Source organism: Trichosurus vulpecula, chromosome 8, assembly GCF_011100635.1.
Source record: "Trichosurus vulpecula isolate mTriVul1 chromosome 8, mTriVul1.pri, whole genome shotgun sequence".
NCBI classification, from domain to species: Eukaryota; Metazoa; Chordata; class Mammalia; order Diprotodontia; family Phalangeridae; genus Trichosurus; species Trichosurus vulpecula.
Window position 1 is genome coordinate 185,495,994 of NC_050580.1, and position 16,826 is coordinate 185,512,819.

General features: G+C 35.5%; 1 protein-coding gene across 1 annotated transcript in view; it reads right to left on the reverse strand.

Moving 5' to 3' along the window:
* The window catches only part of RYR3 (ryanodine receptor 3), a 633,352-nt gene that overhangs the window by 183,486 nt on the left and 433,040 nt on the right, over positions 1-16,826 (reverse strand). The window contains exons 47-49 of the mRNA XM_036736677.1: positions 16,551-16,720; positions 5,995-6,215; positions 598-688 (exon numbers count right to left, since the gene is read on the reverse strand). Coding sequence (XP_036592572.1) covers positions 598-688; positions 5,995-6,215; positions 16,551-16,720 — 482 coding nt within the window. The remainder of the gene's footprint in view (positions 1-597; positions 689-5,994; positions 6,216-16,550; positions 16,721-16,826) is intronic.

Here is a 16,826-nt window from a genome sequence, read left to right on the forward strand (position 1 = left end):
GCGCATGTGCTGAGAATTCTAGGCTCCTGGCTTGCAGTGCTCAGGAGGTAAATGCGTATTCATATGCCACTAGTGAATACATTGCTGCTCTGTTTACCTTTTAAGTGGCGTGACTAGCAGAATTAAACCATGAGACAATTACTAGATGAAAGGTTATAAACCAATTTTTGGACTGAAAAAACAGGGTGAGACAATTATGGGTAGCAACAATTATGCAGGGAAATACAGTATCAAATGCAAGAGAACCCATAGTTTAAGTGTTAACTGTAGTTTAAGTGTTAAAAGTGAGGTTAGAAGGCAAAAGCACCTTGAATTATCTCTTATATAAGAAATTATTAATGGAATTGGAATTAGCAACTAACAAAACTATTTAAAGAAAATCTAACAAGTGAATTGAATCTAGCATGTTTGTTATCCTCACTCTTAAGAATGGAGGTTCATTTTTGCTAGCAATGTCCTAGTCGCCAACTAGCAACTTAAAGGAATGAAATCAATTTCACAGATGCTTGCCTTTCTTCTGAAAATAGTGAAAAGTTTGTTTTATTGCACATTTTCTGCAGCACAGACTGGAATTTAATTGCTAGAAAGAATATTTACCTTAAGCGGCATTTTACAGTACTCGTTGAGGAGTGGTACATCAAAAACAAGACGGCGCAGGAGTTGTTGTAACATGGAAGGCCGTAAATGACTGCAGTGTGGAAAATGGTAAAAATACATTATTGGTACATTATGAGAAGCAATTAGATACAAAAATTAAAGTTCTTCGATGTATTCTAGTTTATGAGAAAGTAATAAATGACCTTTAAAAAGTACAGACTTTTAAGAACGTGAAGGGAATCTGGTTTTTGGTGCTAAACTTTTATGAAGAGTAGTTTACACTTTCTGCCTCTACTTGGTCCCCATCCATTCATTATTTAATCACTTGGCTTTCTGGCCTGACACTACTGAAACCATTCTTTTAAAGGCTACCAATGATCTAATTGTCAAATCCAACAACCTTTTCTCAATCTCATTCTTCTTGAACTTTCTGTGGCATTTGATGCCGATGACTACATGTTCTCTTAGCTTCAATGACACTGTTCTCTCAGGTGTTCTCCCTATCTGACTGCTACTTCATCTTCTTTGCTGGTTTACTGTCCTTTCACCATTTAAGTGTGAGTGTCACCTAAGACCCTATCCGCTGTCCTTTTCTCTATAAATATTTTTCTTACATTAATCTCCCACCTTCCTGTGGTTTCAATACTGTTAGGTGGATGATTTCAAAATCCATAATCCACCCCGATTCTTTTGAGCTCTCACTCCACACTTATAACTGTCTATAACTGTCACCTGGCTAACTACTCAATTCTCCCCTAGGCCACCATTCCTGCACTAGTTGCTTTTTCTTCCTTTGCCCCTTCTTAGCTGATTGAGTAAATACTACACTATCCTCCGATCTCAATTCCTTTGCACCCTTGTCTTATTGCCAATCATGCCTTGTCAAAACTCAACCCTCTTTACTCTTACCATCTTCTACCTTTGCTCTTATTCTAGTTCTGTTGAATGGAGCTAAAGATAATCATTAAACTGTGCTCACTATAAATTTATGTATTCATAACAAATTTGTTATATAACTTCAGGTGACCAACATTACCAACCTTATTTAATCCTATCATTTTTACGCAAACTACAGTTTGGATTACTATTCTCCAGTTGTGCCTGACATAAGTTTAATTTCCATACATTTTGCATTTCCCATTACTAGAACTTAATCTTTGTCCCCTTCAAGGCATAGCTCATTAGTTATTTTTCACAAAACTCCCCCAAATCCACCAGTTTTGAGCTGTCCCTCTTTGTATTTTCTTAGAGCATTTTGTTTGGATCTCTACTTTGGACAGATCACATTTTACCCTGCAGCATACTTGCCTGTGTTTGTATCAAATCTTGAAGACAGGGTCCATGTTATTTTTTACCTTCAGTCTTCTCTAGGACTAACAAAATGCCTAACACACATTTCATATTTAACACACATCTGTTGACTTGAACCAAATCCACTTATGCTATCTAGCAGAAGAATGTGCTAAAGTATGCCCAAGAAATGCTCAAATGACTTTGGATAAGTCACTTGGCCTCTTTAGGACTCAATTTTCCTCACGTGCAAATGAGTAGATTAGTTTAGGTATCTCTAAGGTTCTTTCTCAACAACCTCGCCTCCTTTGAGTGTCACTAAATTTATCATCCGATTAAGATTGTGGTGATGTTAGCTGCCAACTCCCAGTTGGATTTTTTCCTCTGATGGCTAACTGTTCATAACATTTAACCATTTATGATTGGGAAATAACTCATTCTTATATATTTGAATCAGGTCCTTATCTATCTTGGATATGAGAACCTTATCAAAGAAACTTGTAGCAAAGATTTTTCACATTTCAATGAACTCTCAATATTTTTTTTTTGTGTGTACAAAGGCTTTTTATTTTAAAATATTGAAAATTGTCCATGTGGTCTCTGTCCCCATTAAGTGTAATGCCAGACTTTGGTATTATTATAATTATTTTAAATTAACTTTTATTTTCCTCCCAAATGTCTGCCTTTCCTTCCTCTGGAACTCTTTCCATGCCCAAGTGAGGAGAAAAACACAATCCCTGGTTAAAAGACAAACAAACAAAAACATGTATAGTTAAATCCCCACATTGACCATGTCTAGAAAAAAAATCTCAATCCTCACTCTGAGTCCATCACTTCTTTATAAGGAGCTGGTAAGTATGTTTCATGAGTCCCTTGGCATTGTGGTTGGTAACAGTGTTGATTACAGTTCTGAAGACTTTCAACATTGTTTATAATATTGTTGTTATATAAATTCTTCTCCTGGTTCTTCTCACTTTACTCTGCATCAATTCATACAAGTCTTCTAGGATTCATTGAAACCACTGTCTTCATTAATTCTTACAACACAATAGTATTCTATCACATTCATATACCACAAATTATTCAGCAGTAACCCAATTGATGGGTAGCCCTTCAGTTTCTAATTCTTTGTTACTACAAAAAAAGGGCTATAAACATTTTTGTACAAATGGGTCCTCTCCTATTTGATCCTTTTAGGGTGCTGACCTAGTAGTAATATCTCTGAATCAAAGGCTATGCATGGTTTAATACCTTTTTTGGTATAGTTCCAAATTGCTTTCTGAATGATTGCACCAGATCATAGTTCTACTAATAGTACATTTATGTATATGTTTTCCCGTAGTCCTTCAGCACTTGTTTTCCCTTTTTGGAAAGCTTTATGAAAAATATATTTTTACTAAGGAAAGGTTTATTTATTGCTATATTTTCTAGTGTTTCTTCTTTTCAAGCAGATAGGGTTTACAGCTTGTCAAAAAATTTTTCTGCATCAATTGATAAAATCATATGATTTTTGTTGTTTTTGTTATTAATATGATCTATTATGCTTATTGTTTACTGATATTGAACCAACCCTGCATTGCTGGTATAAGTACAACCTGGTCATAGTATTATCTTTCTGATATGCTATATCAACTTTGCTAACACTTTATTTAAAAATTTTGAGTCAATTTTCATTAGGGATATTTTTCTATAGTTTTCTTTCTCTGTTTTTACTCTCCCTTGGTTAGATATCAATATGATACTTTTGATTGTAGAAAGAATTTGGTTGAACTTCTTGTTTTCCTATTTTTCAAATAATTTGCATAATGGAATCATTATTCTTTGAATGTTTTGTTGAATCCCTTATTAATTCATCTGGTCCTGGGATTTTTTTCTTAGGGAGTTCATTTATGGCTTGTTCAATTACTTTTTCTGAGATTGGGTTATTTATACTTTTTATTATTCTATTAATCAAAATTAGTATTTTTGTTAAAAATCCATCCATTAGGTAGTTTTACTGGCATAAATTTGGCTATCTGTTCACTTATTCAACAATTCAATAAATATTAAAACCTCTCATACGTATGAGATCACAGGAGACAGAAACATGAGTAAGATACAATCCTTGTCCTCAAAGAGTTTATAGTTTGATAGTGTGCTCAAGGCAGCCCTATAGAAAGGAAGCATGAAATTGCCTGATAATATTTCAGTTTAAAATGCAATTCTAGCTTATCTTATTTTACTTTCCTACTTAACCGAGAGAGATTTTAAAAAGGAAATAAGAGGAGGCTCTTGATATAGCCAAAACTTTAAAAAGGCTAGCATCTTTCTTTATCTTCTACTTGGAAATCAGGTTGTGGAAGACCAGCTCTAGATGAGAATTTATGAGGAATATGGTTCTGAACAAGTCATCCCTTTTAATCAACCCATACCCATTTTCAATCTCAAAACTTTTCCAATGTCTACTCTGTAGAAATCCAAGAAACTGAATATTAGCACTAAAGCCCTTATATAGTACCTGCATATGCTTAGATGTGCAATGCAAAGGAGTCTATTCTTTAATACTTTTAAATATAAACACAGTCTCAGTAAGGCATCCTATTACTGATTCTCTAGCCACACAGTAGCTACTCTAATTCTCCTACTTTTTCCTTCTTAGCATATAAATTCTATCCATTTGAATATTATGATAAGTAGATAATCATCTCCTACTTTATAGTGAAGATTGAACTCATCTGATATGAGTTTACTTAATCGCTCCCTTCCTCCCCTCTCCAAACCCCTCTATCCATTCTTTTCAACCTTTGAGTCTTTTCCCATTTTGTCTTCCTTCCCTCCTATCTTAAAGGATGAAAGAGGTGGCTCTCTTCCTTGCTAAAGTCAATACCTGCCCCTGAGGCTTTAATCTCATTTCCTCCCATTTTCATTATGACTTTGGCTCAATTTTCATTATGCTTTTGGCTCATTTTTTGTTCCCTGCTCCCTTACACATCTTCAATCTTTCCCTACCTATTGGCCCCATTCCTTCCTCCTATAGACATGCCATCTCTACCCTAAAAAAATCCTTTAATATTGTTGTGTTCTTAAGTTACTGCTCTTTTGCCTTAACTTCTTAACATCTACCTGTTCTTCAATCCATTGTAGCTTCTCTTCTCTCTAATGTATACTTTACACTGCTGGTTTGTGAAAACTATGATCCCATCATTTCTCTCTCCCTCCTCCACTCCAATTACTGATCTCCTTGGTTTTCTTTAAGTCCCAACAAAATCTCGCCTTCTACAGGAAGCCTTTCCCAACCCCTCTTGTCTTCTCTCTTTTACTTGCTTCCTATTGATTCTATATGGCTTATTTGTACATATTTATTTTTTTGTTGTATCACCCATTAGACTGTAAGCTCCCTGAGGACAGAGATTATCTTTTGCCTCTTTTTGTATCCTCAGGCACAGTGCCTGGCATATATTAGGTACTTAATAAATATTGGTTGATTAATAGAGGGATAAACTTGTACCAACATTATGGCAGATTTCATAATTTTGTACCAAAGTATTGAAGAAATTTGTGTCTTATTTCACCTGCTAGATTGTTAGTCATTCCCTAAGGGCAGAGGCTGTATCATTTCATCTTTGTACCCTTAGCCCCTAGACCACGACAAGAACTTCTTAATACATATTTGCTGAATTCAAATGAACTGCAGAGGAGCTTACTCCTATAGCTTGGAACCTTTGAGTACCTCAGCTAGTATTAGTTTTATTAACATCCAAACCACCCTAAGCAATGAAAATCTTGTGTTGGCTGAGGAGGTGGTAGTCTGACTATTCATCTTATATAATGTAGGATCTTAGGTACCTAATCCTTAGTACTCTAGTCAGCACTGACTACCATTCTGTGGTAATCAGATAACAGTAAGAGGACTGAGGTGATGGGAGGCAATTGACTGAAGAGGCAAAATGAATAGGGGATGGGGTAAAGAGAGTTTTTGGAGAAAGTATACAGTTGAGGGTCAAATTTATAGGAAGATGCCCCAGACTTCAAGTTCTCATATGTACAATTATATTCATGTGCACACTTACGTGCGATTGAATTCAAATGAACAAATATCAATGAGAAATATATAAGGATAGTACTTACTTGCAGATAGCAAGCAGGCATTCTTCTATAGTATCTCTCTGTGCTTTGGTGAGGGAGCGTCCCTTGGAGAGTCTATAGATGGTTTGAAGTGTGGAATCAATCAGAGAGGTATAATGCTCTGTTCCAGCAAACAAAGGAGCATGTCTTGTGAGGAGAGGGAGCACAGCAGAACACAGATATCTATTCAGTGCAAGGGCCACCTCTGTGGTACTCAAAGAAACCTAGGGAAAAGAGAAAGAAATAATGATTAATCATATTTGGAGATGCTCAACAAAGCATAATCACCCTCACCATATTTTCCTATGTCTTAGGTATGTCTTACACGTTTTAGTGTTTCACAGAAGATAAAGAAACAGAGAGTATGACTGTTCACTTTTTCACTAGAGGTACCATTTTGCAGGTAAAATGAAACAAATTAAGTGAAAAGTAAAAAAAAAAACCAAAAAACAAAAAAATAAAAATGAACACAAAAGGCCAATCAAACAAAAGGCTATTTGTTAGTGAATTAACTCAGAGGCAAAAACTGACAGGCTGCCTTCTTCATACTGAGTTCTACTAAAATATATATACTGTACTGAGATGAAACATAGCCACCTTATTGAAACCAGTATGAGAACTTTATTCTGTGTGTGTGTGTATGTATACATTTAACTTTGAAAGATCCTCAATTTCATCAGTGTAGGTATGTCCTCCACTAATACAAATCACAACTCCTCCGTTCTTGATGAATTTTTAAAAACATTTCTTGATGTATTTTGTTTTTACATTACATATATTTATAGATTATTCCCACTTTGTAAGAGTTCTCTTGTGACAAAGAAAAGCAGCCAAGTAAAACTAATAAGTGATTTTATCTGAAAATGCAAGCAATATTTCACATCTGTAAAATTCCCTCACCTTTTTATAGTGAACAGAAATCTATTTTTTTCTCCCTACCAACCCCTATGGAACTGAAAAAAGAGAAAAATAAATTTTTGTAACAAATATGTAGTAGAGCAAAAGAAATTACTTCGATAATTGTATAAAATATAAATATGCCTCATTTTGTATGCTAAATTTGTCACTTCTCTGTAATGGATAGTCTGTCTGACTATCTATCTATCTATCTATCTATCTATCTATCTATCTATCTATCTATCTATCATAATCAGTCTTTTGGAACCATGAATGGTATAATGTGTTGGCCAGCCTTTCCGTGATGAGCCTCTCCCCACTGAGCCAGACTGATCCTCAGATGACAAACACACAGTCCACTATTGGGCCCATATTCAAAACCTTTGCGGCTTGGGATAACAAACCTCAGTAAAACATGCAAGTATGACTTTACTTACATACTTGGATAACCTACAATTTCATTGGTGTGAGTATTCCTTTCACCAGTATAAACTGCAATTTTTACAAATATTCTGTCCTATGTGATTCATGTTTTCCTCCATAACATCTCTCATATCTGTTGTTTTCTCCCTTCTCACATAGCCATCAGCATAAGTCAGGCCCTTATTTTTTACCTGAAATGCTGCAAAACTCTTCTAATACATCTTAGATACTAACGAATCTTAATACTGTTTCAATTCATTCTCCACTTCAGTCTATCCTTCACACAGCTATAAAAGTGATTTCCCTAAAGCTCAAGCTGGACCACATCAAGCTCCAACTCAATAAACTCTAAGAACTTCCTACTGTTGACTCCGGGACAAAATATAAGCTTTTCTCTTGGGCTTTTAGAGCCATTTACAACTAGCCCCAATCTATCTTTCTTGCCTTTTTAGTCATTATTCCCCTTTCTGCAATCTATGGTCCAGCCAAATTTTCTTGATACTCTTCACATGATATTACATCTCCTATATCCATGACCGAAACACACTTCCTCTTCAATTCTGCCTCTTAGAATCCTTTGCTTTATTTAAAACAGCTTATATATCATAACATGAACCCTTTCTCAATCCTCCCCCATCTCCCAAGTTTCTAGTGGCCTTAACTCCCCATTATTTTATTTTGTGTATTTATATAAGAAATTACGTTTCCTCCAAATTAAGCTCCCTAAGGACTGGGTTTGTTTCCTCTCTATTTTGACCCCCAGCCTTTAGCATAGTGCTTGGAACATAGTAAGTGCTTCGTAAATGTTTGTTGATCAATTCTAGTCCTTTTTTGTATGTGCTTGACAGCTTCCTCTGTGTTTTAAGCATGTTTTGGGGGTACCAATGTTGCACTGAAGTGGTCCTATTGCTTCTCATTCCGATCACATATGTCCTTAAAGCTACTTTGTGTATACTTGTACAAATCATTGGTAACATACCACAATCAGACACTCATTATATACATCTCCATTGCCTCTTGGATCATTTGTAATTTTGATTATTCTTAAATCATGATGTATCATTACTTATAGCTCAACAGCATCACCAAAAGAACATGAGTGTTAAAGATATTGACTTTGCCCTTATGGATTAATTTAGATCACTGAAGGCACTTTGAACTTGGTCCATCTTATCACTCATCTATAATGGCAAGATAGCTACACTGAAGAATTAAATAAATGGGTCCTCCAATCCTCCAAGGAGGAGCATGTTATAATCTAGGAAATACGCATTTTTTCACTTGTTTTGCTAGTATGGGTGATTAAATTATGAATAAACTTATTTCATGAATCCTTTGATCTGATATTGCTAAATTATTCCTGACAAAGAAAGGTCCATGCAACATATAATACAACAAAACTGCATTTACTTACTTAGCAACATTCAAACTGCAAATGGTAAAAGGGAAGAAGGAGTTGTAGGTCTCAGGCAGTCAATAAACAGTTATAAAGCACCTACTAAGGGCCAGGCACTGTGTTAAGTGCTGGGAATACAAAAAGAGGTAAAAGTCAGTCCCTGCCCTCACAACCTAAAGTAAACAAATATGTGGCTTTGGTCCCTCTGAAATGCTCCACTCCTATTCTAGGGATACATAGGCTACAAGATGTTGGCAGGTAAGGATCTATCCTTACAAGTGCCTCGCACAGTCAAGATGGCTTCCTCCTTTTATACTTTGGACTAATTTATCTCCATCTATCATCACAGACAGATCTTCAGATACATATGGATATGTTATTTCATAATACATTTACCATTCTAGATCATTTCAGAATAAGCAGACATATTACAATATAAGTGACACACATTGATCATTCTAGAACATGCAGGGTTGTGTGACAGGCAAGGTATGTGGGTATACTTCATGGTCTTACACACTTTACCTGTGGATCACAAATTGCTATACTTATTTCTATATAGTCTAAAGTCAAACCTAATCTTTCCTTTGCAATATACAATCAGATGTTAACGGACATACAAGTTCTCCTGGTCAACAAGGCAAAGTTATATAGATAGAATAACAACAATGTAAATCAGGAAAGAAGTCCCACAACCAGGATAAATTTCCATTATTCCAGTTTGGGGCAGTGGATTCAAGGTTTCATTTTAAATTGGCTGAAGTGGTATGGGGAACAGGTAGAATTTTTTTAAAGTTTAAATATTTAAAAGTATGTCGAGAATTTTTAAAAGAATATTAAGAATTTAAGAATTACATTAATTTAGGAATTTTTAAAGTAGAATACCTTTTGGGAAAACAGTTGTTCTCTAAATCTTTCATAGTGATGCTTTGTGAGTGTGTTTTACTCTAAAACGGTGCTTCCCTTGTGTTTCGTATCTATTTACTTGACAAGGAGATGAAGCATCTTTTGAATAAGGAACTATCTCAATACTTTTGGCCTCCCCATGATAACAACGGTATTAATTAAACTCATCTAAAATGATGAAGGAACATCTTTTGGCTATTTTTTGGAATCAGCAGTTTTTTTTACATTGAAAGTCAAGCTGGAGCTACTACAGTCATATGTGGTATATGCTCATCTTTTATCCTTTCTTCCAACTTAACATTTACTTTATCCTTTGCCCTAATGATCTGATACTTCTAGAAAGCCAATTTTGAAATAGCTGTTAAATTAAGTGACCAGTTATTTCTTGTTTGTTAAGACATGTCAGGTTCATTTTGGGGGTAGCTCATTTGTTGCTTGCCACATGTAATACTTTAAAAATTTTTTCTTGAAGAGTCTTTATTTTCTTCAATCTCTTTGTCTGGAATAATATTTTCTAAAGTAGTTTTTCATTCTTTTCCCTTGAGTTCATTTTTTAAACTTAAATTAGCAAATTTCAAGGTACATGTTTTATTTTGAAGGATAGTTTAAAGTTTTTCCAAATAATTTCTCTTCTTTATTTTCTACAACACATGTTGGTACCTAAGCCGGAATCATCTTTATAATGATCTGGTTATGTATACTACGGTATACACTATAAGATGAGATGATCAACTCATCCATGAAATGGGTTTTTTTTTTTGTCTTTTAGACGAACAATAAAACAAACTTTCCCACCATCTTTATTGACCTGAAGAGAACTCATGAGTTATTTTCTTCCATTTAGTTAAAACTTCTACATGTCTTTTGCTTTTTATTTGTAGTAAGGATATCAATATGGACATGTCAACTCAGTTTGTAAACAAACATTGAAAATTAAGAATGCCAATGGATAAATTAATACTTGTGGAGTAAAAGCTGTCATTATCAGCCTTCTTCCCTATCCTTTAGCTACTGTCATTGTAGAAGTGACAAAGTGTTGTTTTACACATTTGCCTATTTAGTTTACTCTGTCCAAAATATTTATCCTGATAACCAACTCCCTAATAATGAGCTCATCCTCATAGTCTGTCAATAGGTAACACAGGACTTTCGTGAGAAACTGTTGGTTTTATTTGGTGCATAGGAAAAATAATTCAATAGAACACATGTTTATTAAATAGCCAATATGGAGAAAAGTGTGAGGCAACATGGCATAGGGAGTGGAAATAGAGGCTCAATGTAATACGAAAAATATTTACTAAGTGCCTACTATGTGCTATGTGCTAAGTGCTAGGGACACAATAAAAAAGGCACTAATTTGTCCTCAAGTAGCTTATAATCTAAAGAGGCAGACAACACATAAAAGGATTAGGAAAGGGGAGTATGTGAAAAGGGCAAGGAACACTAAGGGGTACCTGGCACAAGGGCAACTTGTTCTGTGGAACTGAAAGTAGGCAGAGCAGCAGGTGCAAAGTAGAGTAAACTAAGTCCAGTTCCTGCCTTCAATAAAGGAAGGCATTGAAGGAATTTGGTACTCCCCCCCTCCAGCCCACCATTCCAAAGGGAGAGGAGGCTGAGGGAGGTAGTTTCAACATAAGCTGAGTTAGACACATGGTGGGGAGTTTAGAATTGATGAGCTTATCTTGGCAGGTACACCTTGTTCTGTGGAGCTGAAACCAGCCAGGGCAACAAATGCAAAGCAGCTTAGACTCAGGGAGACCTTCCCCCTTTGTCATAATGATTGTAGGACCATGGGGAAATCACTTAGTCCCTGTGCTTTGGGAAACTCTCTAAGATTATGTGCTAGGCACTGTACAAGTAATGCAACATTTTGCAATGACCGACTTTGTTAGATTTAGCTCTTCTCTGCTATGCAATGATCTAAGACAATTCTAAACAACTTGTGATGGAAAATGCTATCCACACCCAGAGAAATAATTGTGGCTTCAATGCAGATTGAAGCATACTATTGTCTCTTTTCTGGATTACTTTTTGTTTTTTCTTTCTCATGGTTTTCCCTTTTGTTCTGATTCTTCTTTCATAACATGACTAATGTAGAACTATGTTTAATATGATCATACACGTATAGCCTAAGTCAGATTGTATGCCATCTGGAGGTGGGGAATTTAGAACTTAAAATCTTATAAAAGTTAATGTTGAAAACACAATTTTTTCTTAAAAGTAAAAAAAGAGATTATGTGTTATGGTATAACTTCCCATCTGAGTTAGTAGATGAAGTTTCTCACAGGAAGCTTCCTTATAACAATGAAAACTGGTTTAGTAAAAAAAAAAATCTATCTTCTATCTGTCTATTTACCTAGCTAGCTGGCTTGCTATCTCTCTATCAGTATAACTGACTCCTTGAGGAAGAGGAATATGAATGGATATATCTATTATATTATTTCTCTTATCAAATGCCTTTCCACTTTATTTCAGTCTTACTTTTTACTTCATCTCTGACAGACTTACTAAGTACTGAAGGGGCTTGCCGATTGCTCCTTGGCCTTTCCCTCTGGCAATCTTGTGATGTGACTGATCTTCACTCACATCATTTCTCAGAGAAATTGAGGCAAAGCAGGAAAGTGACTTTTTTAGAAGCACAGAGGCAATTAGTGGCAAAACACCTAAGAAATAAAGCCATTGAATCCCATATGGATGCTTTGTAGTAAGCATTTATAATCAATCTCAGAAAGTAGATCTTTGCATTCCCAAGCCCTTGGCACCCATCCCATTTGGTGCACTAATCAGCCTAACACAATAACTTCAGCATTTTAAAAGACTTCCAGCTGTAACGCTATTAATTTTCTAATGTGGCTTCAACTCTTTTCTGGCTTACTGGGAAGCTCTCAACTTGATAATCTTTTTCCCTAAAGCATTGCTGGTTATAATTAGCAATTTTGAGACAAATCAATCAATCAAACTATTTCATTCAGAGATGCACATAGGAAGCAGAACTGTATCCCACTGGTTAAATTTACAAGTGTTGAAAGCAATTTACAAGGAGTATAAATGACTTAAAGGTACACACTTCTGAAATAAGCCTCTGAAAAAAGAGAAGTGCTAAAGGTGTTGAAAACTATTAATGTCTCAAACTGTGTTTAAATTCTTATACGTGACTGTTCCGACGCTAGGCAAGGAGGTAAATTTCAGAAAACATGCTTAAAGAACTTGAATTATTGAGGTCTTTGGTAAATAACTAGTAATAATAAATAACTAATAATAATTCATGTTTACATACTGATTAAAGGTTTAGGCAAGTAGTATAAGCATCACTATTCTCCTTTTACAGACAAGAAAATTAAGGTTCTGAGAGGATAAATGATTTGCACAGGATTACATACATACCTAGGAACTGTCAGAAAAAGGAAACACGACATAGTGAATAGGATACTGGATTTGGATCCAGGAAGACTTGGGTTCAAATCTTGCCTCAAATACTAACTGTGTGACTGGGTAAACTATTTAAATTCTATGAACAACAGTTTCCTCATCTATAAAATGAGGGAGGTTGGATTTCCTGGACTTTATGGTCTGTTCCAAATATAAACCTAATTGATCCTATAAAATTTGAATTCAAGCCTTATGATTTGAACACAGGTCTCTTCTGCTACTATATATAACAGTCTTTCTACTATATCCAACTGTTTTTCATAGCACAGTGGGAAAAGTTCTGGCTCTGGAGTCAAAGGACTTGGGTTCAAATGAAATGTCTATCTGTGTTAACTTGAGCAAGTCACTTAACTTTCCTGGGCCAGTTTCCTCAGTCATAAAACAAGGAAGTTGCACTAGACAGCCTCCAAGGTCTCTCCTTTGAAAGGCAGTTAAGTGGTATGGTGAGTGCATCCTGGGCCATCTCCAGTCATCCTGATGAATATCTGGCACTGGACCCAGATGGCTCTGGAGGAGAAAGTGAGGCTGGTGACCTTGCACAGGCCTCCCTCACTCAAATCAAAGTCAACTGCAAGTCATGTCATCATTTCCCTGATGCCACGGTCCTCTTTGAGAGTGAAGGACAAACACGACAGCAACAACAAGTGGTATGGTGAATAGAGTGCTGAGCCTGGATTCGGAACTGAGTTAAAATCTGGCCCCAGATATTTATAAGCTATATCACCCTGGGCAAGTCACTTAACCTCTTTTTGCCTCACTTTCCTCAACTGTAAAATGATGAAAACAATAGCACCCACCTCTCATGGTTATTCTGAGGATCAGCATTTGTAAAGTGTTTAGCAAAGTGCCTGGTACATAGAGTGCTTAACAAATGAACTCTTTTCCTTCCTGCCTTCTCCTATGATCCCCATGCTTGGGATTATCACAACTAATACGGTAAAGTATAATTATCTAAGATAAATTCAGTATCTTTAGGATCACAGGCAAGAAGGGGTATAAAAGATACATTGCAGGAAATTGTTGATTGGGAAAGAAGGTAAGCCATGTGGTAAGAGTAATACAAAAAAGACAGCTTTAATGCTTTAACAATACCCATTCAATGTTAAAAGATTGAGAGGAAGGCCTCCAGCCCATTAAGCGGATGCTCTTTGGGGGCTCTATGGAAGGACATATATAAGGATCAGATAGGAAGAAAAGGTGTAATTGGATTGTGATCTATACCAATGGAGGAAGTAGCCCCATTAATGATATTGTAGCCACTGAAGTTTGGTTTGGGAAACCACCCTCTCTAAACTGCAGAGACATTTCTGGTGACACCTATAACTAGTAAAATTTTTGACTCTAGGTAACTGTCCGAAGGAGAAAAAATAATCAAACTCTTCAAACTTGTCATTTTAATAGGATTATTAAAATGAGATAGGACAGAGATTTAATTTTTAGTTTCTTATAAATTTCTTCATTATCAGAAATGAGATGCCATAGTTTGTTGGCTGAGGAGTTCAATATAGCACATTTCAATGTAGCACTGAGATGTTTGGATAAGTACAATGTTTGAACAACAAATACTAGAAAAGCATGTGCTTTTAGTCTGATCTATTACAAACTGTATGCTTTCCTCAGGGGCCTCAGGGGGTATTTACAAAATAATTTTTTAAGTCTGGAAATTCATTAAAAATGTTCAAAACAGAAGTAGTTCAGATGAAGGATTTTAATTATCCAATAGAATTTGCCAGCCTGAAGTATGGTTTTGGCTCCACAGCACAATAAGCTGTACTGTACATTCTTTGGGGTTCTATAAACACATCTTTACAAAATTCCTCTTCCCTTAGACCAGCACCTTATACTATATTTCACAATACATTCTACATGGATATGTGATCTTAATATTAGAGATCATACTATAAAAATATTAGAAGAGAAACATATCGTATATCTCTCACAGATATAGGTAGGAGATATATGCTTAACTTAGTAAGAGATAGAGACAATTATAAAAGGTAAAATAGATAACTTTACTTGAAACCGAAAAGCTTCTGCATGGACAACATTAATGCATCTATGATAAAAAGGGAAGTGATCAAATGGGAAAAGAATCTTTATCAAATTTCTCTGATAAGGATTCAGTATCTAAGATATATAAATGACAAATAAATGAAAATACATACATATATGTGTGTGTGTATGTGTACATGTGCGTGTGTATCTCAAACTAATAGCCATTCCCCAATAGATGAATGGTCAAAAGACATGAACAAACTGTTTTTAAAAGAAGACCTTCAAAGTATTCACAACCACATGACAAAATGCTCCAAATCAGTAATAACAGGAGAAATGCAAATCAAAATAGCCCTGAAGTTTTACCCCACACCTCGAAAATTGGCAAAAATTACAAAAATGGCTAGTCATTGTTGGAGGAATTATAGAAAGATAGGCACACTAACACACTGTTGGTGAAGTTGTGAAATAGTACAACCATTTTGCAAAGTAATTTGGAATTATGCAAATAAAGTGAATAAAATGTCCATACCCTTTGAACCAGAGACTCCATTACTGAGAGTCTCTGGAAGATCATACTATACCCAAGAAAGCTATCAATAAGAAAAAAAGTACTCATATTCTCCAAAACATTTAAAGCAGCACTTTTTGTGATAATTAAGAACTAGAAACAAAGTAGACACCCATCAATTGGGGAATGACCAAGCAAACTGTGATACATGAATGTAACGGAATATTATTTTGCTATAAGAAATGATTAAAGACAAATACAGAAAAACATACAAAGACCTACACAAACTGATGCAGAGTGAAATAAGCAGAGTCAAGACTATATTATACTAAGCAATTATAAACATGTAAATGGAAAATCAAAAGTAAATGTAACAAAATTATAATGATCAAACAGGATTCAAATGTAAAGATATGAGAGGACACCCCCAGCCAATCCCTTCATGGAAGCAGAAGGTTCACAGTTGTTATATACATTATACATGTTTTCAGACTTTTTCAATTTATCAATCAGTTGCGCTGACTTTTTTTTTGTCTCTAAAACTATTCATCAATGAGATGTCTCTTTGTGAGGAGGAGAGATACTTGACACAATGAGTGATGTAAGAAACAAAATATCAAAAAAGTTTATTTAAAATACTTATTATTTCTATGTCACAAATATCTGTCAGAATTCTCCCTCATTCTCAGTCTGAGAATGGCATATTTCTGGGTTACCAATTAAAATATAATTTATTCCAAAGGCTGGGTCACTTTTTCTCAGTATGGGGAATTAAATGCCTTGAGCTTCAGCACAGGTTAGACACTCTGCAAGTAGTCAACCTCTTTCCTCTTTGGGTTTGAAAACAAGAAGGGAGATGGAATGTTTTAAGGCCAAAGGTGGCTACTGGTCAAGCTCTTGAATAAGTACTTGTAGAATTTGGATTCCTGCAAATACTGAATTGAACTCAGCTACCAAATATAATCACAGCAGAAAAACACAGTTCTTATTTCAGTAACTTACTGTGTCCAGGGAGGCTGATGCTCTTAAGTCAGGCAAAAATCCAACCTCCAGAAGATGAAGGAGGAAAGTTTGGTCCTCAATACCATACACACGGTCCAAGAACAGTACCATAGGTGCTTTGTGGTCAGGACAAAAGTTGGCAGCCATGTCTGGCTCGTTCACTGACCCATCTGAGACAAGGAGAGAAATTTCATTAGCCCTTTAAAAAATATCACAGTTCTCGATGACAGAAGTCAAAGCTGCCCTGTGGCTTTTTACCCTTCTAAATAAAGAAAT